The sequence below is a fragment of the Bombus affinis genome, chromosome 7, assembly GCF_024516045.1.
Source record: "Bombus affinis isolate iyBomAffi1 chromosome 7, iyBomAffi1.2, whole genome shotgun sequence".
In the NCBI taxonomy this organism is placed as follows: Eukaryota; Metazoa; Arthropoda; class Insecta; order Hymenoptera; family Apidae; genus Bombus; species Bombus affinis.
Window position 1 is genome coordinate 13,470,246 of NC_066350.1, and position 26,205 is coordinate 13,496,450.

The 26,205-nt window shown below is 34.9% G+C and overlaps 3 protein-coding genes, 1 long non-coding RNA gene and 1 pseudogene across 4 annotated transcripts; 1 reads left to right on the top strand and 4 right to left on the bottom strand.

Annotated features, from left to right (window-relative positions):
* LOC126918182 (uncharacterized) lies at positions 1–2,808 on the bottom strand (annotated as a pseudogene).
* Positions 2,809–3,039: 231 nt separating this feature from the next.
* LOC126918214 (uncharacterized) lies at positions 3,040–5,656 on the bottom strand. The gene is made up of 3 exons (XM_050725900.1): positions 5,513–5,656; positions 3,947–4,602; positions 3,040–3,376 (listed from the first exon to the last, which is right to left on the bottom strand). The coding sequence occupies exons 1-3, from the start codon at positions 5,541–5,543 to the stop codon at positions 3,146–3,148; spliced, it is 918 nt and encodes a 305-aa protein (XP_050581857.1). The 5' UTR covers positions 5,544–5,656; the 3' UTR covers positions 3,040–3,145.
* Positions 4,602–11,901, top strand: LOC126918228 (uncharacterized). Its single transcript, XR_007711273.1, has 2 exons — positions 4,602–6,589; positions 10,586–11,901. It is a non-coding gene; the product is annotated as an uncharacterized LOC126918228 (long non-coding RNA).
* A 1,041-nt stretch (positions 11,902–12,942) lies between these two features.
* On the bottom strand, positions 12,943–20,702 carry LOC126918212 (vitellogenin-like). The gene is made up of 3 exons (XM_050725898.1): positions 20,556–20,702; positions 13,922–14,616; positions 12,943–13,768 (listed from the first exon to the last, which is right to left on the bottom strand). Exons 1-3 carry the CDS (start codon positions 20,584–20,586, stop codon positions 13,535–13,537), a joined length of 960 nt encoding a protein of 319 aa, XP_050581855.1. The 5' UTR covers positions 20,587–20,702; the 3' UTR covers positions 12,943–13,534.
* A 3,033-nt stretch (positions 20,703–23,735) lies between these two features.
* On the bottom strand, positions 23,736–26,205 carry LOC126918213 (uncharacterized). The gene is made up of 3 exons (XM_050725899.1): positions 26,039–26,205; positions 24,373–25,037; positions 23,736–24,131 (listed from the first exon to the last, which is right to left on the bottom strand). The coding sequence occupies exons 1-3, from the start codon at positions 26,073–26,075 to the stop codon at positions 23,880–23,882; spliced, it is 954 nt and encodes a 317-aa protein (XP_050581856.1). The 5' UTR covers positions 26,076–26,205; the 3' UTR covers positions 23,736–23,879.

The window sequence follows — 26,205 nt, forward strand, 5'->3', positions numbered from 1 at the left end:
TTTATTGTCTTTCGTTTATTTTTTTATCATAAATTGGACAAAACATTCTATGGTACATTAATATCTTGTCTGTTTTTAACTTAGTGCTTGATGTCGACAGATTATAATTTGTCTTTTTAATCTATAACTGTATTTCAAATTATCCCAGAAATCGTTTATTTCATCGGAAATATCCTCTTCGTCTCTGAATTCGCCACGATGGTAGTTATCGATGAATCAGGAATTTCAAGCAATTCTCGTTTGGCTGCTCGAATATCTCTCAGAGACAGACTTACGTATTGCGTCATAGCCGACAGTTTCTTCTTTTCCGTGCCCAAAGTGCCCATCCTTGTCATCGACGAGACGAACTGATAGTCGCTCACGAAGACACGCGTAGTCGAGCTCTCCTAGAAACATGAGAAGAATCGTTAGAGCGGGTCTAATTTTTTAATTAGCAAGTTTTTTCATTTGATATAACTTTCGTATCGGTAAATTCGATATAATAAAAGTACAAAGAATCGCGAAACTAATAACGTCAGATCCACGAAGAATTAGAAAATTGCTGCTTGCAATTTCTAAGAAATTACGAAATTACCAATAAGATTAAACCTACAAAAGGATGACTAGTGGCAAATTTACAAAGAGTCATAAAATTACCAAAATGAGATTTACAAGGAATTACGCAATCACAGATTACAAAGAATAATATTAGAATAATTCTAGAATAATTGGCACAAATTTGACGAAAGCTAAAAGAAAAGAAGTTTCTTCTAAATCGTCGAATATCATGGAAAAAGTCGCTCACTAGATGCGAATCGAGATCCGCTTCGACCACGATATTGGCACCGTAAGATCCGAAGTAGAAGGATGCGTAGTAGCTGCAGTTATTCAGATTAGTCGTTTTCTGGATCAGTATAGTCTCGCTGGGAACTTTGTTCAATCGTGCCAGAGATTCCAGCTCGTATCTGTTATTCTTTATCTTGTTCATCATTCTCTTGGAGGGATAGTGATTTATCGTAACGGTCACGTCGCATTCTCCGATCGTCGTGTTCTCCGTAACGTGGAACGTTCCATCGGGCACGCCATTCAAGTCCACTCCGATATTAAGTCGTTCGGCGATCAATTTAAAATTATTCAAATGTTCAACTTCGACTTGATCGTTCACCGTCAGATGGTCGATGCCGGACTCGCTGAATTTTATTTCGAATGGTTCCTCGCTCATTAGGTGTCTCGATTGTTCCTCTGGTATGTCGATTTTATTGTCGTTCGTGATGTCGATGCTTTGCCGTCTGACGTTTCCCAAATGACAGTACAATCTATCAGAACCTGTCGGCCTACAGAAGAGGTTCATCACTGTGTAGTTTGACGTTTGAACTCCATCGTGGTTCATCGGAGTCGAAGTAACGTTCATCTCTACGTCGAACACGTACTCTGGTCCATATTTCCAGACGCTCTCGTCGATCGTCACCCGGGCCACTGAAATACAATAAAATTCTGAATAATTTTTATCGTTCGACGCACGTTACGGTATCGTTGTTAATTCTTTCATACGTTGGATCAGTTAATTTCGTTCGTCAATTCTGTTTTCCCTTAACTCTTTGAGATTTTTATTAGATATTTCATTAGACACAGCTTTTATACAATTCAGCGCAAACACATGGCATTGCAAGTATTTATTATTAATTTTCTTGTAATTTTCTTTACCTCGGTCGATTTATTTTTTATAATTTTTAATATATTGTACTTTTGCACTTGATACACCTGCTCTAATTGGTACAGTTATAGTTTCCAACTCGTTGTCACACAGAATTCTAAGTTCTCGTTAGACACTTTGATCAGATAGTTTTAGTTTAGACGATTTACTTCTCCGGATATTTAATCAATTTTGACGTTAATTTTCAAACACTGAACTAGGCTAAACAGCACTTACTCTAGTTGACACAGTCACGGTTTCTTCTTTCAACGCAAGCGGAACTCTACGTTTTTGTCGTTAGCTTCTTTTCACGAGTTATTTTAGTACATTTATTTTCTTTTTTACCGATTTTTTCGGTTTTAGGAAATTTTAATATTAGTTTCTCTGTTCGGACGTGTTAAATTATTATTAAAGCACATTCTCTACGTAACGAAACGACGATGGGACAGGACGACAAAATTCTAATTTTTCCTTTTTATTTTAATATTCGTTCTAATTTGAAAATTTTACGAGCGAAGCGAGTTGTACGTTATGAACAAGCGAATGAGCGAATGATTATGAATAAATAGTTATAAATGATAAATAGCTATTTAATATATCGATTTAAAGTGATTAACGCCTGTAGACGTTTTTTTTTTTTGTGCGCTATCGAAGGAAGTTACGATTTGCAATTAGCTGTGAATTATCGTTTGCATAAGCAGTTCCTGGCCCGATTCAGACAGATTGACGATAAAGACACAGTTAAATGGAAAATTGGCTTACCGACCTAAGAAGAACGGGATTAATAAGGCGAGCATGTCGTAGCACTGCTCTCAACTGGTTTAATACTCTTCTTCGGCTTGAAGGTCCTTTTATATCGCCGATATACTCTGACGACCTCGTCGTGTAATTTAATTAAGCCGTCCCACCACCGACGCTGTAATCGCAAATTATGCTACTTCGATCTGGGATAACTCGCAACATTCGAGATATAAAATGAAATTCTATAACGTTTCCATTGATTCTACGATTACATCCTTTAAAATATATTTTCTCTGACAAAGTGCTTTCGAATAATAATCACAATCTTTATAAGGAGTATATTGACAAAATTTCAATCGGTATATTCGCTTTAATTTATCCTATTACATGGACATTATTTCATTTAACGGTAGTCGGCGTAATTTTAATTCGAATTTTAAAAATAAATGTAATTCATTTCTAGAAAGCAACTCGATAAGGGGCACAGTGTTTTCTACTATACCGACTGTAGCTAGTTTCACATTATCAGTTAAGCAAGAGCGATCTCGCAGTCGTAGATCGTTTTAACAGTACCAAATTCAAAAATCTAGTTGTTCTTTCGAACAGTGAATCGTATTCGAGTTACATAGAGTTAAGAGTTTTTATTGCATATAATTTGATTACAGTTCCTTTACAATATTTCTATCCTCTTATACGGAGAGTAACGTCAATCCTCTACGGGGGTTTTAATATCTAATTATTATTATCGTTGTCCATTGCCTCTATGGGATGTAGTCTCTCAAATTTGTCGAAATTGAGAAACGGCAGTGGATTCGTAGCGGGTTTTATGCAAAGTAGTTTCACGGAAGTAATATCCTGCAGGGTAAAATTTCTTTTGGCTATGTTGTTCGACACCCTCTGGCTTATCCTGGTTTCACTCTCAAACGTGTTATTATTGATAGACATTCTGCTGATATATTCGTCCTGAAAAAGATAAGCGTTAACTCTCTGTTTTACTTAGACGATAATTGTCAGTAATCTGTCAGTTTTTTTTCGTACTTATGGGAAAAATGGTAAAAATATATAAAACGGCCAAAGATCATAGAAATTCATATTTTTTACGGACACGATTGAAAGAAATGTTCGGTTTGAAACGGCGCCTCTTTGAAATCCTTAGATCCAAAGATAAACAAGTTTTCTAAAAATATAAATAATCTAGGAAGTTAATAAATTTATGAAATTCTATAAAACGACCAAAGGTACATCTGATATTACGACAGTCGACATTTTCTATAAAATTCTAATCTATAAAATTTTTTCTATAAAAATCGACAATTCTATAAAACGACCAAAAGTACATCTGATATTACGACAGTCGACATTTTCGATAAGACTAACTTTCCAATTGCTCGTCATACTATTTTCGCTATGATCCTCATATTACTCAACATGCTATATACGTTCTACGAATGTTCACGTTTCTAAATATCCCATAATAATGCATAAACAACTGCAGCCTACTGATTACGAAATTGGCTAATTTTTGACACATACAATTTCAAAATTCGTCATTGTTTTCTGCAATGTCGGATGACATCTGCTATTGCGTTTGTCCGTCCACTTCTCAAATACGACAGTCTTGTCCGTATTTCGATTTGGTAACGACAAAACCTCCAAATTGTAATTCTGTTTTTTAGATTGATCGTAACTCTCCCCTCGGTTGCTTCTATACAGATTGTCAGAATCGTAGAGCTCGTAAATGACGAACAAAGAGGAACAGTCGTTCAACGGGTAATCTTTATCCCCCGCGTACGAGAGATATGGCAATACGACGTTTGCGTATCTGCTTAGGTCTATTTCGGTGCTTAATTCTTTGAAGATTTTTCGAAGGATATTAAGTTTCTTTTTGTTGATCGCAGATGAGAATCCGATATTTTCGATTCCTCGTGCACTGAATTCTATTACGAATGGAGTTCCTATCTCTCCTAGTTCGATGTGACCTCCGCTTATATCCTCGACCGTGATACCTTCGAAATGACAAAGCAACTGATCCATCGATTTTGGACGACATTTTAGAGTCGTGGTTACGCTCGTTTGGAAGAGTGCATCGCCTAACAGACCATCGGACAATGCGTGTGTGATATTCACGTCGAACACGTATTCTGGACCGTATATCCACGCACGTGAATCGAACGTGGTGACGTTGGCCGCTAAATAAAGGAAATATCGACGAGATTAGTTATTTTATGAGGGCTAGTCAACTCTTAAAAGTCATCGTATTATTCGAAATCATCTTGTTAAAAATTACTAGATTAAAATGAAATGCAACTGAGAGTTTTATCGTCAACGAATATTACGCAAAGATAGTAAAATCTCAGTTTGTAATAATTATAAACAGGATCGCGGTTGTTTTATTTGAATTTTCCTCCTTTTAGACACGTCTGTTTGTGAAATTTTCCAACAGGACTAATTTCGTTCGTAGATATAAAGCAGTGATGGTTCGGTAGTTGTATCACAGATGATCGTAAGAGTTTTGATCAAGATAAATAATTTTGTAAAATACGTAATCGTTTCTACTTCGTAAATAATACAATGTGCAACCTTAATCTACGTCGCTACGTGTCTACTAAAAAAAAAAAAAAAAAAAAAAAAAAAAAAAAAAAAAAAAAAAAAAAAAAAAAAAATATTTAATAAAAAAAAAATAATTTAATAAAAAAAAAATATATATATATATATATTAGAATCTGTACATATTTCAGAAACTCGAAGATTGTAAGATGAAATCTCGTCAACGTAGAACCTTTCAGTCAAAAATTCGTGCGAAACTAAACAAAATTACTATTGACATTTCTAACATTAATTGCTGACTTAATAATAATATTAATAGAACACTTGGTATAGACGCAGCAGGAACATGATACTAAATAACTAAAACCGATATGCCGTATGTGTTTTTCATTTTTCACGATCAAATCGATTTCCCCTCATTACAAATCGATAAGATCGATTCTTCGATGTTTCATGCATTAACGATGGGACCGGCAAAATGTAAATTGGTCTGTGCGAGAAGGTGTACTAGTGTAGGCTGTAATACTGATTAAAATTAAATGGCTTACCGACCTAGAAAAAATGGGATTAGTACGACGTGCATGTTGTTGCAACGTGTTTAGCCACTGGATTGCCCTCGTAGCAGTTGAAAGCTCCTTTATATCAGTGACAGTTCGCACAACCGTGCTTGTGTTTGATAATTCGATATAATCTTTGTCCTACGACGTAGCTAAACATGTGTGTATATATATATATATGTATACAGGTACGCGTAATGCGCGTGTACATCGCATGTAACTTTCATGGTTTGACCATTAGGAGAGTCGTGGCAACTTTCATGAATTGCCTCATTAAACTGAACGCAACTGAACGAGAAAGAGATTCCTTTTAGACTATTCATCTTCGTTAGACTCTATTGACTGTTAAGTTCACACGAACTTCTGTAACATAGTATATAGAATTTTTGTTACTCTTTAATGATACACTTTGACAGGCGATAATTCCTTGATCGGTGGAAACTGGCGCAAAAGTTCGTTTTCATTGAAAATAAAATTATACGATTAACGATGTGACCCAGTGTAAGCTGGCCGAATTAAGCTATCACTTTGACACTTCAACGACCGTAATCCGTACCATGAGTGGTTCGTGTTATCGAAGTGTGTTATTCTATTAAACTCGTTACGCGGTTAACGCGAGAGACCAGTCTGCTCGAGTATGCGTTACCATGTTCCGAGTAGTGTCTCTCGGACTGGTCACGAAATTCGGCTTTTCCAAAAATAAGATATCGCTGCATTTCTCGTATTTCCCATTACTCGTTAAGCACCTTCCGCATTTATAGTCGGGACGAAGTTGCAAGAACTTGACCTGCCTAAGTTAAGAAGGAAGGACGAGAAGGAAACGGAAGGAGAAAAAGTAAATGGAGGGAAAGACAGGACGAAGAGCAGTCGATGGAGATATGTAGAAAAGGATAAGGGAGGAAATAGGAGAGAAAGGAAAAGGTGAGAAAATGGAAGGAAAAAGGTGAAGAAAAGTGGAGAAGAAAACAAGACAGAAGTGAAGGAAGAAACTGTGGAAGGAAAGGGAAGAAGAGATTCTACGAAGAAATGAAATGAAAGAAACGACAGAAGAGAAAAGTATTAGATAATAAAAGTAAGAAGAAAAGTAAAGTAAAGATAGTATTATATATATAATTAATTTCGGAAAAAATAGTTTTGCATCAATTTGACTTTCAGCCACAGATCATTCATTAAGTAGTTATAGGACGCACAGTATAAATCCTGTCTTTCCATCGCTGTGGATTTCGGTATATTTGATATTATAAAGTATTATACATATATATATTTAATCCTCTGTTGCACGCAAGTTACGCGCGAACTTCAAAGTGCAAGCGTGTGTACAGTTGTGTAGTTGACAGCTAAATGCGATTGGATCTCAATGTGTAAACGGGCCACGTTTAATTAATCGATGATGTCGCTTCTTTGATAACGCGTTGTTACTGGTACTTGTTCAATTTTCTCTGTCACGCGTTTGCTTTCCCTCTGTCTTGAACTTTTTAGAGAAAAAGAATAAATCAACTTTTGCATCTGCTTTACGAACTGTCTAGCAACGAACATCTTTCAATTTTTATCAAACTTAATATCTAACACAAATAGAGAATACATTCGAAGAAGAGAAAATATAATATATGTATACAGGAGAATGAATTAACTTGTTAAAACGAAGCCTCTAGTAAGTGGAACAATCGATCAGGTGGTATTAATAAAATTATATCACGCGATTCAAGAAACAATTTTTATTGATTACATTTATCGAATACAATTTTAATCATCACATATATAATAATAATTATAACAATAATTAATAATAATAATTAATATATATAATAATATAATATATATATAATAATATAAATAATAATAATAATTATAGTGATAATTATAACAACATCCATTGATCGATAATTAATATTCATCGGTTTGAGATGATTTAAAACGTAAAAAACGTAACACCTACATGCACATATACCTATCTTTAATCGTGTAACGTACACGAGCGATATCGCATCGTCCATCGGTGACAATTATGCAATGACAACAGTACGATGTCGCATCGCTCATGTGTATTGGCTGTAACTCTAGTTCATCAACATTTAACACTCAGGAAATTGAATATGATTTTCTATTAATTTTGTTGATCCAAGATAGGCGATTTGTTCTGCTTTATTTTCGGTTTCTTTGCAAACATATTTCTTCATCACCTAAGAGATTCTATAACTGCTATGTATAATCATATTTCGAATGGAATAGTCTTTTCTTAAAGAATCTAAAACGTTCACAATATGAAAAATATATATCTTTCGTCTTGCCTACTTTTCTCTTCTAGTATGTACTCTTTTTCTTCTAGTTAGTACTCTTTGTAAAGTATTTAAAAAAATATACGAATGCCTTTCCCGATTTTTGTAATACTAAGAGAAATTTTCGCCAATATATTTGACCATCAAAATACGTAATATGAAAATATCTTTACAATTTAAGAAGTTCAGAAAATATGAGAAATATTATAAAATGTATAATCATATCATCATGAATCAAATTATAGTAATAAGTATTTTAGGAAATGTCAGCTCTCTGTACTAGCTATGATTATCATTGCGTTAGCTGTGTTAGCTTTCATTTTTTCTGCAAAACAAGTAAACTGGGAAAGAGCTAACTCCGATCCTTGTTCAATTCTTATATCGATATCACATCACAGTACAAATTCGCTTTCTCAAAAAATAGCATTCTTTTAATGAAAATACTTTCATATAGAGATATGTAAGGTACGATAATACATTAACAAACATCATAATAGAGTTAGTCGAATTATTTTCAATTTTACTTCTTAGGAAATCTATCTATACAAATAAAGTAATTCTTCCTATTATATTTCTGTGTCTATATATGATATTTAAGATTAAAATATACTCATATCATATCAAAGTAAAAGTAGTATAAAACTTAGTTAGAAGATAATTCTTCCTATTATATTTCTGTGTCTATATATGATATTTAAGATTAAAATATACTCATATCATATCAAAGTAAAAGTAGTATAAAACTTAGTTAGAAGATAATTAAGTGAATAATTCTTCGTTAAACTTATCTCAATTTAAAGCTTTATACCGCGTATTTGTAATGTAGAGGCGGATTGATTCTTAATCAAAATCACATTAATCAAAACTCTAAATCATCCAAGAGAAAATTGATCATTTACCGAGGCATGATTGACAGTTCTACATTCCTGCGATCGTCACAGCGATATCCTCTTTACACAAAATGTACTCGACCATATATAAAACATCCCGCAAATTGAAAGAGTCGCAATTCTGTATCACGACGGAGCGAATATTCAGTTTGCACAAAATGTCCCGTAGCATGGACAACAGGTTAAAAAAATTCTCATTGGTCATTTTGATATTATCCTTATACACCATATGAAACACGTATTTCGAAATTCGTGGATCATAGCTCTGTGTGATAAAGGGAATTCGATCGGTTGGTAAGAAAGGATTTCTAAGTAAATCGACGATACTATCATCTTGCGATTTGCATTCTTTAGAGAAATAACGAATCACGTAAACCATGTGATGTGTCGTATCGCCGTCTATCTCTTTCAATATAGTAAGGTTTCTCGTTTGCTTGTTTTTGTTCTTCTCTTGTTCCATTTTTTTATATAACGAATCAGCGTCTTGCGTAAGAAAGATATTAATATCCAAAAAATACCACTTTATTATTTTTCTATTTGATCGTTCAATTACGTTAAAGTAATTTAAATAATATCGGATAAAATCGCTTGATTGATCGCAACAGGTCATGTAAAAAGGAACTACATGTCCTCGATCGACTGATTCGAACCAACTTCCGCTTCCTAATTTATTGCCCATTTTTGGTAGCCAGAACATCTCTGTTATTATATCTTTAATCGTAGCATCTCGTTTCTTGGACAGCTGTATCAATTTTTGTAAGTTAAAGTCTAGAACAATGTCACAAGTTGAGCTGAAGATGTTCTCGATACTTTCGGTAACGGAATGAACATCGATGTTTAAGAATTCAGAAAAGCGTCTTGTAAAAGGAATGAGAATTTGGTCTGGAGGGATTAAATGGCCGACCAGATGCAAAAGTTGGTTTTCTTCGTGACATATTTTGCGATACTTGACAGATGTGGTGGATTTAATTGTCACGTTACCATTTTCAACGCACATATGGATTACGACTATTGATAATTGCTCGATCATGATCAGACGTAAGATTTCTTTGTTGTTCTTCTTGAAAATTGTAGACTCCATTATTCTGAAATAATTTCATTATTTAGTTTTAGGTCCGTTTTGGCTAAAAAGTATTTTAGGATCAAACATTTGAATCTTTGTTTAGCATAATAATACGAATCTTTTAGCGGATATCTTTCAGAAGATCAAGATACTATTTACATAATTTAATTAAACGCCTATCGTCGAGTTTAAAAGTTTTTTACGTTCGAAGTATTTCATCTATGCATACGAAAAGAGAAACTATTTTTTCAACTCAAGGGTTGAATCATTCACAATCTGAGGCGAAACTGGCTAAATCCACTTTTTGCACATTGTTGAATTTTAATACCAGAGTACACGATTAGTGTTAATTTTTTCACAATCTAAATGATTTAATCAATTTGTTTTCTGTCCGATTCAATTGCTATCATCTAAGAAGGGTGCCTGTTTCTCATAGACCATTGAAATCTCCGGTATTTACGTTACATTTTCATGTCTTTCACTCGAAAACTGATCAATTTCTCAGAACAAAAAAAAAAAGTACCAAAATAGAAAAATTTAAAGAATTAAGAAATGAAGGAAAATTTGACACACAAACAGTATACAGCGGCTACAAAAAATATTTGCAAACAATCTTATTTTCTAATAAAACCTTTCTTCTATCAGGTTCTGCATTTAATTTTCATATTAATTTCATATTCAAGTATTAAATTTTGCTAATCACACGAAAGTACTACCAAAACACACGAAGTTTAATATACCTGGGCTTAATTAATCAATACGTAAATGTTATAGTAATAAATACAATGATGTGCAAATACTTTTCATACAATTGCTTTCTCTTGTTTCTTTACGATAAGGATAATTGAACCCACCTCTTGACGAAGATTGGAATCAACGAAATTCTTGACCACGTTGACCGATAAAGCTTGCTTGTTCTCCAACGTATGTATATCACAGAGTCTCTTCAAATAATTGCAAATGATATTTGCTTTACGTAAATATCACAAAATTTCAAGATAGGGAAGATAGAGGAACCGATATGAGTGTCCTCCGAGTAATCACGACGACGACTTCACTGATATCTGATTTAGTTGGCGAGAGGGTGGAGGTAACATATAAACGTTCGCCAGGAGTACCGCAGGCGCAGAGGCACCCTGTTTTGCTTATCTAATAGTCTACGGGTGGGGGTTTCTACTTCTACCTATCGTGTGCAAGATACTACCCCATGCCACATCCCAGTATTGCATTAGTGTTTAAAGGAGCAACCAGTGGTAGAGGGGGGGGCTAACACCTGTTATGAAGGGGAAGATACGCGAGGTCGGAAGTGACCAGCTTCTACTCGATCAAAACAAAAACTGACCCTTTCTTTGTACCATGTTTTTCCATATTCCGTTCCCTTTACGTCACCTCCTCCGAGCTCTTCATTGAATATTCTCGCTTATTCGATCTTTGTCTTATGAGTCTTCGTTCTTTCTATGTTTATGTGTCCTTTATAATTGTTCATCTTTCTCTGATGTTCTTTATGATTTGCTATGATCCTTCATTGTATTCGGATGACGCGAATGATGATGATTCTGGTACATTACGTTGCCGTCACGTGACGGTCCGTATAGTGTAAATTGATCTTTAATCAAACGTAACTTATCTGAAAGTTTCGATTCGTGTATGAAGATCGTAAATTTCTAGAAATTTTCATGAAATTTTTCTTGTTTTTCCAATAAATTGTTCTACGCACACTTGGTCTTTATTAGTTTTCAATAAAGTTAATCGCACCGGCTATGCGATTCAATTTAATTGGTCAGTTGGTTTGTCCCCGGTTCAGCCAGCAAGGTTCTGGTGCACGTCGATCGAGCGAAAATAACATCAAAAGAGGAGAACGATTACAATATTGCGCATGTCGATGCAACATGTCCCAATTTGTTTTGTTTATTAGTTCATATCATTTTTTGTTTATTGTATGAAAATTTATTACGTATAATAATTACATTATAATAAACAAAAACTGTTTATTATATAAATGTTTATGAAAATTAATTGTACTGTGTTATATCAATACATCGTATGGCCTAAATTAACTTTTCGGAAATAAAAGTACCGCATTTACTTCACAGTTTAAGTTCGAAATTATTTTCAATAAATGTTGAAAGATCTATGATCTTAATGATACAGAAAATAGCAGATACAGAGATCATTTACCGAGATCATCATTGCAATGCGAGTAAGAAGAGAAAATTTAAATACCCTCCTTCCTTGGTTTATTCGATTATTCGTAATCCAGATGCAGAGCTATGTTTGAAACTCAAAGCCTGTTACAGAAAATACATCGGGAGCTCATTAGAAACTAGTGAAATCCATTTCCATTGAGGTCGGGGAATCTCCTGTCAAAGTATGTTTTTCCATCGCGACTATACTTTGAAAACCTCTCATTAAAATATTAATTATAACCAAACATTCAATTGATTTTTACCATGAAAAAGAAATTACAACTAACGACGTACCTATAGTTATAGTTACAGTATATATATTATAGTATAATATAGTTATAGTTATATATATATGTTATATGTTATATGTTATATATATATAGTTAATATATATGTTATAATACAATATAGTTATAGTTATGGTATATATATTATAGTATAATATAGTTATAGTTATAGGATAGGTTAAACACACGACGTGTACGAAACTAGGAAAGTTCATTTCACAGGTAGCATATACATACTCGAGCTTAGAATAGTTCAACGTGGCAAAGCGAAACACGATTAAGTTGATTATATTAATTACGTTGAAGAGAAAATTGTATTTCAGTTTTTTCAACTATACTACGTCTGTCTGGAAAGTATCCGATCTGTGGATATATCCTTTTACCTCGATATTCTGTTATGAAAAACCGAGTAAACAGATTCCAAAAACAGTAGCGTGGGTGGGCGCTTTGAAATTGCGTTTCACTGTTCTGAGGTTTCGTTTTCGGGCATAAGTTTACCTTCACTACGAAACGATTATTCGCTCATTCGTTAATAAGAATTGAGATTCGAAGTAAATAACAAATAGATAGAAATAAATTATCGTCTTGTAATGATGATAACTAAAACCATTTTTACGTTGTTTCTATAATATTGACCGTTTCGATAAAAAATGTGAAATAAAAAATTCGTTTGCTAAAAAGATATTGCCGACTTGGAAAAGCGCTAAAAAGTATGAAATAATGTCTACTTTAGTCGTATTTTATTTAGACGTATATGCAACAATGGTTAGATTATTTATTTACTTACTAGACAGCGCACTAAATATAGCGTAAAATTAAAAATGCTACTAACATGTGATCTATATACATTTGTGGTTGTACGAAATCTGTAATTGTGGCGATTGGATCTCAAGTTAATGATAAGCTTGATGTATACATAATTCCATTGCCCTGTACACTATTAATAAGTTGAGCGTGATTTGTATTCGCACCGGTACAAGTGGCGTTAATCAATATAATTTGCTCACTATTAATTATATCCACTATTAAATATATTCACGTATTAATCCAATTATAATGATTTTTTAACAAGAAATTTATTTTTCACCGAGTAGTGAATAATAATATTTAATTGCGCTTGCTTAACTTCATCCTTTAATGTAAAGAAAACATGCTGTGCTGAATTGTTCTCTCGTGATAGCCTTTAAAACTTAACGCAACTTTGTACATATAAAGATGAAATATAACGTTTAATTAGAATCGTGGTCTTGGTAAATCGTTTATTGTCAAGTGATTGTCATGATTATACAAATTATGCGTAGGATTATTATGTGTCTTATTTGTATTCAGGAACTCGTTCCAAATTAGTGTACGCGTATAAATTAGTTGACGCAGGACTTTTGATTTCGGGTAATGGACTTTGAGCAGGGTTTATACTTTTTAAAGACAAGCCTACTTTCTGATGCATTCGCATCGTTCTTGGTCTATTCAATGTTCTCATTACGCCCTTAGATTCTGTGAACGAGTACATCTTCTCGCGTGAAATGTGCATCTGGCTGATAGAGGTAGTCTGCAAAAGGTGTTACAACATTAAAAAGTTAGATGATAGACTTGATTGTGTAGAAATACGAATGTACAATATATAATAAGGCACTTGTTGTAATGTTTACCGAATAAAACAAACCTGAACCTAGTTTCTATTTCGTTTATTCCAACAACTTACCATATCCATGAAAGTATTCTTGTTCTCTATACTAAAATCCTCATGATTCCCGAAGAAGTATATCTTCCTATTAGGACACTGCTTGGGCTGTCTAACCTTGTCTATAGTCAGACTCGCCACACTCAAAGGCAGCGTATCTGGTCGTTCAGGTTCAAAGACAATGTCGTATCCCTCTTGTCCTACCACTCCCCTTTCATATCCTGCCCTTGACACTTTGACCTCTACTTCACAGTATCCCATACTAGAATCCTCCATGGTAACGAACCGATCCTGTCCATCCTCCAGTTCAAAGCCAACGTTAAGCTGACCAACGATCACCCTTATCATATCCAGGCTCCATCTAGAAATATTTCTCGGCACCACTAAATTCTCTATCCCCTTTGAATTGAATCTAATCTCGAACGGTTCTTCGTTGATAAATCTATCGGTGACTGGAACGAAATTTTTCGAATTCGAGCATCTATCGTCGTTCGGATCGGGCCTGATGATCTTTCCATTCGTAAAACGGCAACTTAGGGTGTCACTGCCTTTCGGACGGCACTTCAGTTCTGACGCGATCATAGAGCAGAAATTGTCCTTCTCGTGGACGATATTGGCCAAAGACATGTTCACCAGCACCTCGTAAGTGCATTCTGGACCGTATCGTTGCCAATCGCTGTTCCCATAAGCGTTGTCGTAGACGGCCACGTGTGCCGCTGCAATGACAAGGAGCCTGTTAAACTAGTTAAAATAGATCACACTTCCCAACAGACAGGATGTATTTTACTCTATCTGCCTGTACCAAGCCGCATTTACGGTCAGTATATCGTGCAGGTATTAATCGATGCTCGCCGGGAACACCCTGGTTACAATCGCGATTATTAATCGCTATGCCAATCATACCTACATATGCTAATCCTATCACGCTGTAGTTTACTCGGAATTCTGGTTCCGCATATTCCGATTATTAAGAAATTTTATTGCAGTGGAGTTCGTCAAATATTTGTATAATTTAATTACCTATGCTTTTGCTATTAGTTACGTTAACTATATTATTGATTAAAAATATATCACGTACCATGTTATCGAGCAATTTCCATAAAAGAAAGTGCAAGGGACTTTAATTTCGATGAGAAGATTATAAAGATTTTCATCTAGATCGCTTTATTTGTCTATTTAGACGTATCTCCTCCATTTAGTAATTTCTTCAGAAACCCTTTTTTCTTGCCATCATGTCAAATCGATAACAAGAAGCTTTTAAAAAAAAAAGACATTTAATATAATGATAAAATTGAAAATTCCTAGAAAACTTATCTTTAATGAATAAAATATATAGTATATTTATTTATTGCGCTATATATAAATATATAAAACCTTAAATTTTTGGCAATTTTTCTTTGATTTAATTTAATTTAATTTAATACAATTTAATTTAATTAAGAGAAATTAAATTCGTGGGATTTATGCGTGGTATTGTTCAAAGGGCAGAAAAATAGCACGAGATTCATTCCTGTAACAGGAAGATATTACGCGAAATATTAATTTAGATTCAGAATAAGAGGGAGGGATAAGTAAGTTTGCAACCCCGGGCTCTATGCTTTAAGAACACCTTGATTTCAGTATTAAATTTTTAAGCTAAATTTTATAAAAGTTACAAATTATATAATCAATTCGAATCTTACATATATTTTTCCAAATGTATATGTATATAGTTTACAGGCTGTTTTTAACATCGTCAATTGTCAACTGTGAAGCTGAAACATACAAGTCAACCACGAAAACCACTAATTTTGACGATATTTATCCGAAATGTGCTTCGTATAATTTTATACGATATTAAAGAATTGGCATGACAGCCTTTTTAATATGCTGTTGTTGCTACTAAATTGTTGCAAGTAATTTGTGATCTTTTCGGGGTAGCCTCTAGCCTTCTCGCGAAACCATAATCCGATCCTGGCAATGCTTGAACGAGAAAATTATTATGTTAATTTCACAGACTAGAACGCGGATAGATTTCGTATTTAAATAAAATAAAGGGATCTATTACTAACGGTGAATTTGTAGTAATTGTTAATTTTTTTTAAAATTGCGAATCGAATACAAAATTATCAGTGACGTAATGAACAACTCATTTGTTGTTCTTTTCTAATATGTAGCAAATTTTCCACCATCACGATAATCCCCCACCCTCCGTAGTTTTTATTTCTTTACAAATAATCATAGAACAAACAGGCTGGTAGACATTTGATTATCGTTTGATTATAAAATTTAATTATAAAATAAATGTCATTGAGTAACAGTGAATTAGTAGCATAAAGGACAGTATCGAGCCTGCATTTTATAGATTTTGTAGATTTCACTGAAACAGTGTGACGGTGCAGGATATTACGCATTGTTTCGTATATTAAATATTGTCAGAGGACCGTCTGGTCCATTAATTTGATACCGGACGTACCACGGTTTTTGACAATTTATTTGTCTTTGACAATTTATTGTGATATCAACAGAGACCGTACTAGAACGGGATTGAGCCATTTTATAGAGAAAATATCGAGGAATACGATAGTAATTTTGTCGGATTTTTAAGAACGCGATCTTCAGATGGAATTTGCAAAATAGAAATTTGTTTACATCTTTCGATATCGCAAAAATCATTCTTCAACGTGATTAAGATTCCTTGTATTATCAATACGGCAGATAATTTCCGGGATAAAAATTCAAACGTACAACCCATTTTCACGAAAATGAGGAAAAATCGCAAAATTGGGACGGTTACATTTTTCAAACAATTTTTATAATCGAAATAAATGAACTGGCGAGTTAACCCCTCGCTCCTCTAACTTCATGTGAACTACTTGGTATCTCATTATCTCATTTCGATTAAATCTCAATTTTAACATATTTCGTTCTGAACAGGACTCGAGACATCTAGGGGAAAAAGTGATCGATATAGCTTAGAATGACACTTCGATATCGAAACGCGACGGTACACAAAGCAGACGCGCGAAAGACACTTCAAATTGATTAATTCCAAAACACTGTCACAGTAGGCCAGAAACTACACTATTACAAAACCACGAACAAATGGCTAAAATTTCAAATTTCATCGAAATTTTCTACAAATTGGTAATTAAGGGATTTTCAGGTCGCTGACAACGAGTGTGACAGAAAAATTACAAATTACCAATGTCAGATTCAGTACTGTGCACAGTGGTCTGGAAATGGTTTTAATAGCTTCCCTTTTAACACAAACCATGTTTTCGCGATAAACTTCATTTAACATTTTCGAAGCAAGCACAAATGTTATTATGTAATGTTAAATGTAAATTTACATACATGTAAGTACATGTATTGCAAGAAAAAGAGATTACTTTTAGAAATAGACTTGGACAAGAAACATAGAAAAATATAATTCAAGATTATTATCTAGAACACCTGCGAATTAATTTCCACGTTGTCTAAATAGCGAGATACAGGTAAATTACATGTATATACGCTGATTATCTTCATCACCGTCAGAGTCTTCGTCGTCATTTTTAATTATCGCAGATTCGAATGTCGATGGTTGCGGTTTGAGACATGGCAAGCGAGGTAACGATATAACTTCTAGTAGAAGTTATTCATTATTTCATATTTTCTTCGCTTTCAGATCATGTTTGTCTCGCTTCTCACGTCGCTGTATCGTGTTTATGAAAGATATACTCGAGATAAACAGGTCTGAAGTACCCAGGGCTTCATTTAAATACGCCTCCGAGGTTATTTATCCTGCTATTTTTCCGTGCGCGATATTATCTACCTTGTTTATAAAATTTATTTCTTGCTTCTATTGCATTTCCCTCGGATAGTTTGGGGGCAAAACATTGTTTCAGTATTTGCTAACATCATCTAAGGGAAATCTGTATAAAACCGTATACTTAATTTTGCGACTTTATGATTAATAAAGTATATTGTGTAAACCAAACTGTATTTGGTAGATACTTTCATAATGAAGGAAAGGACGAAAGAAATGAAATTAAAAAATTCTATTTCGCTACTTAAAATAACGATAAAACGAAAATATTATCTTTATATTATATATTATTGTCTTTAATCACTTTTGATAGCGTTATCGTTGTTCATTTAAATTAAGTTTTGTTGTTTCCCGACCGATACAGTCTTCGTAAGCCCATCTATTACACTGTGCACGTACACTTTCCCCAACTATTTTGCAAGCGGCCCGCACCATATTCTTCCCGACAATATACGCGGATTTGCTATTTGATTTGACTTTTTTAATGATTTAATTAAAAGTGTCAAACTTTAACACGTATAACTTTAGAATCAATAGACTGTGCCACTCAAAATCGGTGTATTTCGTTTCTATTCGCCGATTACCGTCAGATAGCTTTAAGACAAGTAGCATCCCAAACCAAAGTTCAGCTTCGAATTGTTCTAAATTTTATAATGTACATATACTTATAAATTAATGACGTGTAATTAGCTTATGAACGCTATATATAACTATAAGATACGTAACATTAAAAATTATAATAAGTAATAATAGGTGTAATAAATAGATTACATAGAACTTTTAGATTTTAAAAATATATAAAATCAAACAAAATTTAAGAATACGAGGCATGTTTCACTGTGCACATTCGCCAAGACTAATACCATGGAATAGAAATATGCTATGAGAAAATCAATATCTAGCATTTGTAACAACGAATACTAACAACGAGTAAAATTTTCGCGATGAAACTCAACCCTCTTCTTTTAAATCCCTCTTCAAGTAGGATCAGCTTTATGTATGTATTATGCAGCTACAGGCGTCCAAAACGATAGAAATTATCATTTATTGGTTAAAATCGGAACAGAGTTAAAAGCTGCAAGAGGCTGCACTTGAAATTTGTATATTCCTCTTAGCAGCAATTTAATCTTTCATACGAAACAGCTCCGATATTTATCGCTATTAATCATTTTTTTTAAAAACATTATCAAACTTTTAATTGTTATAAACTTTGCACTATTTGTACCTTGAACAAATACTTATGATATAATTATGATACATTAATATTCTAGAACAAACACATGCAGCAATTAGCTTTATTTAAAATTTTTGGACCTTGTTTTCAGAATTGTACTCAAGATCACAGAATTATCTGAAATGAATAGTATCTCGGATTTTGGAGCTTTGAAGACTTGTCACATTATAGTATAACTATAGTATAAAAAATGACTTTTGCCATTTTCTCGCGGTTTCTAGCCCATTGCACTATAAGTAAGTTATTAAAATGAAGCGAGATATACACAGAGTGAATCGCAAAATATGATTAGCTTAAATTATTTCGCCGTTAGCGATATACAATATGGTTCGTAGAGATTTAAGATGATTATAATGCATTTTTATCATCTCTTCTTTTCTCCCACAGTTCCCAAGGTCACGCTTCATTCACTTCAGTTTTTAGATAAACCAATAATTTTTTTAAATTTTTACTATTAGAATCGAAGAAATGTTAGAAAAATAACAGTCGACATTTGCTAAACGGTAATTAATTTGCCGTCTACGCAGGTGACAGATACTTTTTTAATACTTCTGCGATTCAGATGGAAAAAAAGATATTTGTTACATTTGTCGCATTCTTCTCGATATCTGCTAAAAGATAGGTGTAAAGAAAAAGACAGGCTTTTATCTACAAAAACCTGAATGTGACCTTAAAAACTCCGAAGAATTAACAAGAGTTAACGAAAAGCCCATTACGGTCGTCTTAAAGCTGTCTTGGAATCATGTTATATCTACCAAAAAAATGTTCGGTCGGTCGACTATAGATTGATCTAAGCTAACCACGTATCGTGGTTCGCACTGTATAGGACGAAATAGATATTTCCCCGAAATCGTTGGGATATTATTTGTATAATCTTTTGGTACTTTTAATGAATTTCGGTAGAGTGGAGAAATCTGGCGGAAGAAACGAAATCAATATTATTCGTTGAAAAATATCGATGTTTTTCATTCCGATGTTCAAATATCTTCCCCTCCGTTTACATATGTATTGTATGTATATGGTATCGGCGGGTGTATCTCCTCACGCGCGTGCTTCGAAATCACCCTTCAACGTTTTCTTTAAAGCCGTCGGTGGTTGAAACCGCTGGTGTTTTGGCGGAAAGTATACCCAATCGGTCGAACCCCACGAGCGAATTAATAGGATGTGTAGGCAAATAAATTCGTGAAACAGAGGGAAGGGGTAAACAAGCAATAAGTTCACGATATTCGTGTACCGTGAAACGAGGGGGAATTTCGAGAAATCTAGATGATTCGCATTCGCACTTTTCGTTTTTCATAATGCAAATATGATGTTGGCACTGTAAAGTTTCCGATTTTTGAATATTACGGTCACCTATGATCCAATAATGCCAGAAGAGTTAAATTTCGTTGCTTTCGACTTTTAAGGATTGAAATATTAAAAAAAAAAAAAAACACCCTTTTAAGTAACCTAATTCAAATTTATTTGAAACCAAAAATATGCCGATTTTCGGATAGTCTGGTGGGATATAGCAAAGGGAAGAGAGAGAAAAGATTCTGTTGAGAAAATGATGTAATGTAGAGTGACGTATGAGCGACGAGTTTTCATTCATCGAATTATCGGTGAAAAAACGGATCCACGTACGTACGTACCCAGAAAAAATGGTAGAATTATTATCAGCATGTCGAACGGCTTCTACTGAGACGACTGATGCGACCGTGTTCTATCTGTCTCCTCTTTATACGACAGATAACTTGATTCATTGCTGTCTCCTTGAAAACAATTTCATTAACAACCGCTTCCGTGCGGATCGTGGTTCCTGCAGACATCTTCCGTACCGTCTCACACGCCTGATATCATTTTCCATAGTTCCCAGATCGTTCCAGCCTAGACACGCCTTTAAAGATTTTAATGGGCTCCACAATCGTCGTTCTGGGAAACGTTTAAGCCGAATGGAAACAAGGCAACCAGACGAAGGACGCCCTTTTCCATTTTATTTCCTCTCACGTTCATACGCAGTAGATCTGATCAATCATTAGGATTTTTGGAACATTTGAAAGTGATCGATCTGACCGTGACTATATCGGTGATTAGATCTGTTAAATCCTGAAGATTGTTTCGTAATCTTTCGTCAGAGAATGTCATTCTCTAATCATACTTCGTAGTCGTTCTTCATTTCGATCGAAACTACATCGAGATAATTGGAAGGTAGGTGCTGGCCGATCTCCCTGTCGAAAACTCTGATTTTATTAGCCTTAAGTATAGAAATTTGAGTAAAATAGTTACTCAACCTGAAGATTATCTAACTTCAAATTAGGTCATTTGAAAATTGCTGTGCACGCGCTAAAGACAATTTGTTGCGCGATAGTTTTGTCGCTTACGAAAAGGACATTCGTTTATATGGAAGTACGACTGCAGAACGATGTTTCTTGTTATTCAAAGAAGAAATTGAACTTTTGATTGACAAGCCACAGCGACAAAACTGTCGCTAGTGCGCGTATAGCCTTAAAGTTTTTTCATTTCCTTCGAAGTGATATTAAGATCATTTTGGTTGATGGAAGTTTTTGAAAAATTATTTCAGTCCCTTCAAAGTCATCGTCGATAAAAGTCGCGATAATTTGTGTGGCAATCGGGAGTATTATAATTCTTCTCAGGTTCATCAAATCGGACAATTCCCAATTTTAAATCGGTAAGTTGGTATAGACCGTTTCTTCGGAACTATTCTTCATCGCGTCACACTGCACAAATTATTTTATTCGGAGGTTTTTTTCCATTGGGACCATCGTATCGTCATATCGGACCCTGTCATTAGGCCAAAATTGAATTGACCCATTGTCATTCAGCCGACGCGCATTTTTAAGCGCCGATTCGTTTCTCTCCGTTGTATAGACTAGTTGAATCTTATACTAAACGCTAACATCTTTGCAAAACATCAAATACGAAATTCTTGTCCTAAATCCTTCACACAATTTTAAGAAATAATCGACTCGGACGATCGACGTACATTTATCTAATTTCACGTGGAAATCACCAATTAAATATAGCAGCAATTTTTATTTCTCGCTATAACATTTAAATACCATTTAACAAATATTTAACAAAATGGTTTTATTAAACAATTAACACACCTCGGGTTCGTCTAAGCTACTTTCAGCGGTGTTAAGGGGTGGATTTCCCTGACAAGTGAAACTATATTATATTTTTGCCAGGATATGTGAAGTCACCTATCTGCTGCTTAAGTGTTTGAAAAATGAAACATGACGGGGCAGCAGTCCGATGCGTGTGCAGACAGCGACAACATCATTATTTCATGACTGCAGGTTAGTGAAATGGCGTCTACGTTTTCAGTACGGGTAATACATCCATTCATAGTTACAAGGACTTTTTTTTATCTTTAAATATCTTCGGGAATCTTATAAAATGCCTTACCCATTCTACAAATAATTTGCTTATAATACAGCCAGTCTCCGAGCGGAAATTAATTTTTCCTGTTTCTTCGATTCTACTTCGTCCTTGTTGGGATTGCTAGATATCGTTACTGCAAGCAGAAACAGGCATTCGCAATTTTTTTTTTTAACTGGAATATTCCGAAGATATTTATTTTTTATTAATATTTGTACTTTTTTTACGCTCACAATGTTGAGCATTGAGTTTGTGACGTTTTCTGCACAAAAGTCTCTGTAGGATTCGATGTATTGTGGCATATATGCCATGTGTTATATGTGTCAGCTGTCTGGGCAACGCTTTCGTCTTCTTCTACGCTTACCGTACGATGTATCTGATCTTCTGTCGCACTTACATTGCTCACAATACGGACGTATTACTAATGCAAACAAATTCGTTATCGTTAAACGCATCTATTAGGTCATCCCATAAGTTCGTTCCGTTTTTCGAGCGATTATATATGTTAAGATTGTTTACATACCTTTCAGTTTCATGAAAAAATGTAATCCCCCTCTCGTTGTACAACTTCTTCCCATTTTTCAAGCGCATTGGTCCCTTATCGCCGTATGTTTATAAATCGACACATGGAATGTATACACAAAAGTCGGCACGAACTTATGGGATGACCTAACACATCTAACGGTCAAATTCCATTTTGCAGATTCGCTGATAGCATTTCTAATTGATGCAGCTTTGGCATATGCTGCTCCAAGTATAGTTTGCTACATTTCGAAGATCTTAGCAACGCTGTTCACGCAGTGATAAAATTAAAAACACTGCGTGAAGGTGCAAAAATGTGTGAGATATCCAAAATATATTAATACTCGTTACGATATTAAATAGATCTCTGTTCAAGTTTCGTTTTTTAAATTATATTTATAAAAATAGGAATTTGTAAATTTCCGCGTTCTACTTGTTGCTAATGAAACGTAGATATACGATAAAACATAGTTCTTGCTTCCTTCCAGCAAATCGAATTAGCAGTCTGCAATTAAAGCAGAACGCGCTTTTAATCTTTGCATTTTCAATTTCTTCTTGCGTTAATTTATGTAATTACTTAAAGCAGAAATGCTTGAGCAATTTCTATTTAGGTGGATATTCAATTTCCTTTAAATTGACAGCGTTAATGACACCCTAAACGAAGTGTTATTATAAACGAAGATAACAGTGTAATTTTTTATTACAAATTGTTCAAGCAACATTTAAGTGGATATGGATGAATTAACATACGTTGTGTTATTACAAGCAATACAATATTATTATGTACATTAATCTTACAATATTTACCTGCTTAAAAAAAAAATTCATATGTTTCATTAGAAAAATTTATTAACGAAATTCTTTTAAAAAAATGTATAATCTTATAAAACAACATAAATGACTTGAGATTTATGTATGTAAACGAAAGATTACTTTATTATTTACAGAGTCACATGACAATACAATTACACACTATTTACAACAATAGTGATAGATGAATTTTATCGTCATTAGACTACATCAATGAAAATGATCAGATATCGACGCAAATCTTAAACTTCCAATGATAAGTCATCTTCCATCGAACTTTCCATCAACCATCTTCCAATAAACATACTAGCTGGTTCAGGATCCTTTACTTCGGGTGGTTCGTCTAGTGCGGGTAGGATCGACTCTAATCTCACACTTATGTTTTCGTATAAGGTCGTTACCATTTCTTCAGACACTTTGCTGGTAGTTATCACGTTCGTCGTACCAGATATGAACTCGGTGGATGTGATTACTATGTGACTTTCTGACGAACTCTGCAATGAAAGATAGTTTTAAAAGACGTATTTCCATTAGTCGTTAGAAGATTTTAAAAAACTTGTATCAGACCAAATTCTAAATATCAAATTTGAATCACTCAGAAACCGATCGTTTTTCTAAAAATACCAATTAGCAATTCTTCCTAATTAACCTCGATGAAATTAAACAATTCGATCCCCCTCTCCCAAAAATTTCCAATCCAAATCAATATTCAACCAAATACTTCCAAATACTCACAACAGTAGACACCACGTCGCTGACTTGTCTGATGCTCTCGGCACTGCCGAAGAAATACGGCACCTTGTGCGTGCACATATGTAGATTTCTAATCTTCTTAATCTGCACCAACTGTCCATCCTTCAATCCGAATATTGTCTCCAGAACGTAGCCACGGTTCACGTGTAAAGCATGACCAACCACATTCCGTTCCACCCAGAACATCGTCACGCACTCTCCCTGCGTGAAGTTCTCCATCAGTTCGACCGTTTGATCGTATTCTCCCAATACACCGATGTTCAACTGTCCCACGATCACCCTGATCATATCCAGCTCTCTTGGCTGTATATTTTCATTCACTACGAGACTATCCAGTCCTTGCTCGGTGAATCTAATCTCAAATTGATCCTGGTTGATCTCGTACGCTTCTTGTCGCGACACCTGGCTGACCGGGACCGCTGGTGCTCCTGGATCAAGGCTTTCAGTCGCGTAACTGTCCGCTTTCGAGTCCCGAAAACGACAACTGAGAATACGGAATCCTTTTGGTTGACATACCAGCTTCGAGGCGACGTTCAGCCGAATACTCATGTAGCTACCTTCCTCGGGAATCGCGGTTGAATTTACTTGAACGTGGAAAGTGTACTCTGGCCCGTACTTCCATGGAGTATCAATGGCGACACGTGCGGCTGGAAAACGTGTCAGCGCGATCAGAGTTGCGCCTAGATGACCAGCTGCTAAATGTGTCGCGTCTCATGACAGACTCGTGTCACGCAGAGAAGCTACACACTGATCCGTTTCATCGAAGCTTATTCTTTGGTTTTTGCAGAATGAAATATTCATCGAATACCTGGTAATTCTAGTATAGTTTAAGTAAATATTCGTAAATATTCATATAACAGGACGTAGATAGAAACTTTTAGGAGTTGAGTAAATTATATATTAAATCGGAGTAGATTTGTGTTCTAACGGATGAAGCATCACACCGAAATGCACGCATGCACTCGTGTAAAAATGAATATTCGTATTCGATCGCTCTGGCATATTTCTTAGAATTATAGTTCGTTGGAATACATACATATCCATGCCCCTTAGTGGTATAATAAAACGCCTGGCTATGCATATTTTCCAAATTACCGTAAAAATAAAAATATCTCAAAGATATCTCGTAGACTCCATCTCACCAGTTACAGACGTATAGCACGATTTTGCATGCTGGTACGAAAATTAAAGAGGTTTTAAGACACGGAAATGATTAAATTTAGTTTCTGCGTGGCACATTTCTGGGATGATCCGGCGAGAACACGATATGTCGCGGATTTCTATCTCGTGCGATCTACCCACGAGCACACGTGAACGTGAATTGAATGATTGGACCGGCTTGAATAGAACCGATTAGAGACGGTCCCGTGTTATCTTTCGTATCACGCGGCTGTACTTCATGCTCGCCGCTCTTTATACTTTTGATTTTCTGCCCGAGCCGAGTAATAGAGCCACTACTTGCCGATCGATCACGATTAAACGAAATTGTAATAGATAGACGGAGGGATAATAATCGTTTCCTTTTTAACGAAGATTTGATTAAGAGACATAGATGCGCGAACGAAGAAAGATACACGAGGATGATCGATGGAAGATGATGAGAAGATACACGTGTACGAGCGCCATCGTTGTCTGTGGCATGGCTTACCTAAGAAAAATGGCACCACGTTCAGCACTACGTTCATGGTGATACCGTGCAACGTTCAACTACTTTAGTGGAGTAAAGCGATGTTGGGGCCGCTCTTATACCGTTGCTAAACTGCACTACTGACCTCTTCTTACGATTAGCAAGCTCCAATTTACCGAAGCCGGCTC

Bases quoted from the DNA above. Each gene is read 5' to 3' on its own strand.
- LOC126918213 (XM_050725899.1), bottom strand. From the start codon at position 26,075: ATGAACGTAGTGCTGAACGTGGTGCCATTTTTCTTAG. The intron at 25,038-26,038 runs GTAAGCCATGCC...CACGTTTTCCAG, and splicing joins CGTGGTGCCATTTTTCTTAG to CCGCACGTGTCGCCATTGAT. The intron at 24,132-24,372 runs GTGAGTATTTGG...CTTTCATTGCAG, and splicing joins GCGACGTGGTGTCTACTGTT to AGTTCGTCAGAAAGTCACAT.
- LOC126918212 (XM_050725898.1), bottom strand. From the start codon at position 20,586: ATGCTGATAATAATTCTACCATTTTTTCTGG. The intron at 14,617-20,555 runs GTACGTACGTAC...TTGTCATTGCAG, and splicing joins AATTCTACCATTTTTTCTGG to CGGCACACGTGGCCGTCTAC. The intron at 13,769-13,921 runs GTAAGTTGTTGG...CACCTTTTGCAG, and splicing joins AGAATACTTTCATGGATATG to ACTACCTCTATCAGCCAGAT.
- LOC126918214 (XM_050725900.1), bottom strand. From the start codon at position 5,543: ATGCACGTCGTACTAATCCCATTTTTTCTAG. The intron at 4,603-5,512 runs GTCGGTAAGCCA...TCCTTTATTTAG, and splicing joins ACTAATCCCATTTTTTCTAG to CGGCCAACGTCACCACGTTC. The intron at 3,377-3,946 runs GTATGTGTCAAA...TATCTTTTTCAG, and splicing joins CAATGACGAATTTTGAAATT to GACGAATATATCAGCAGAAT.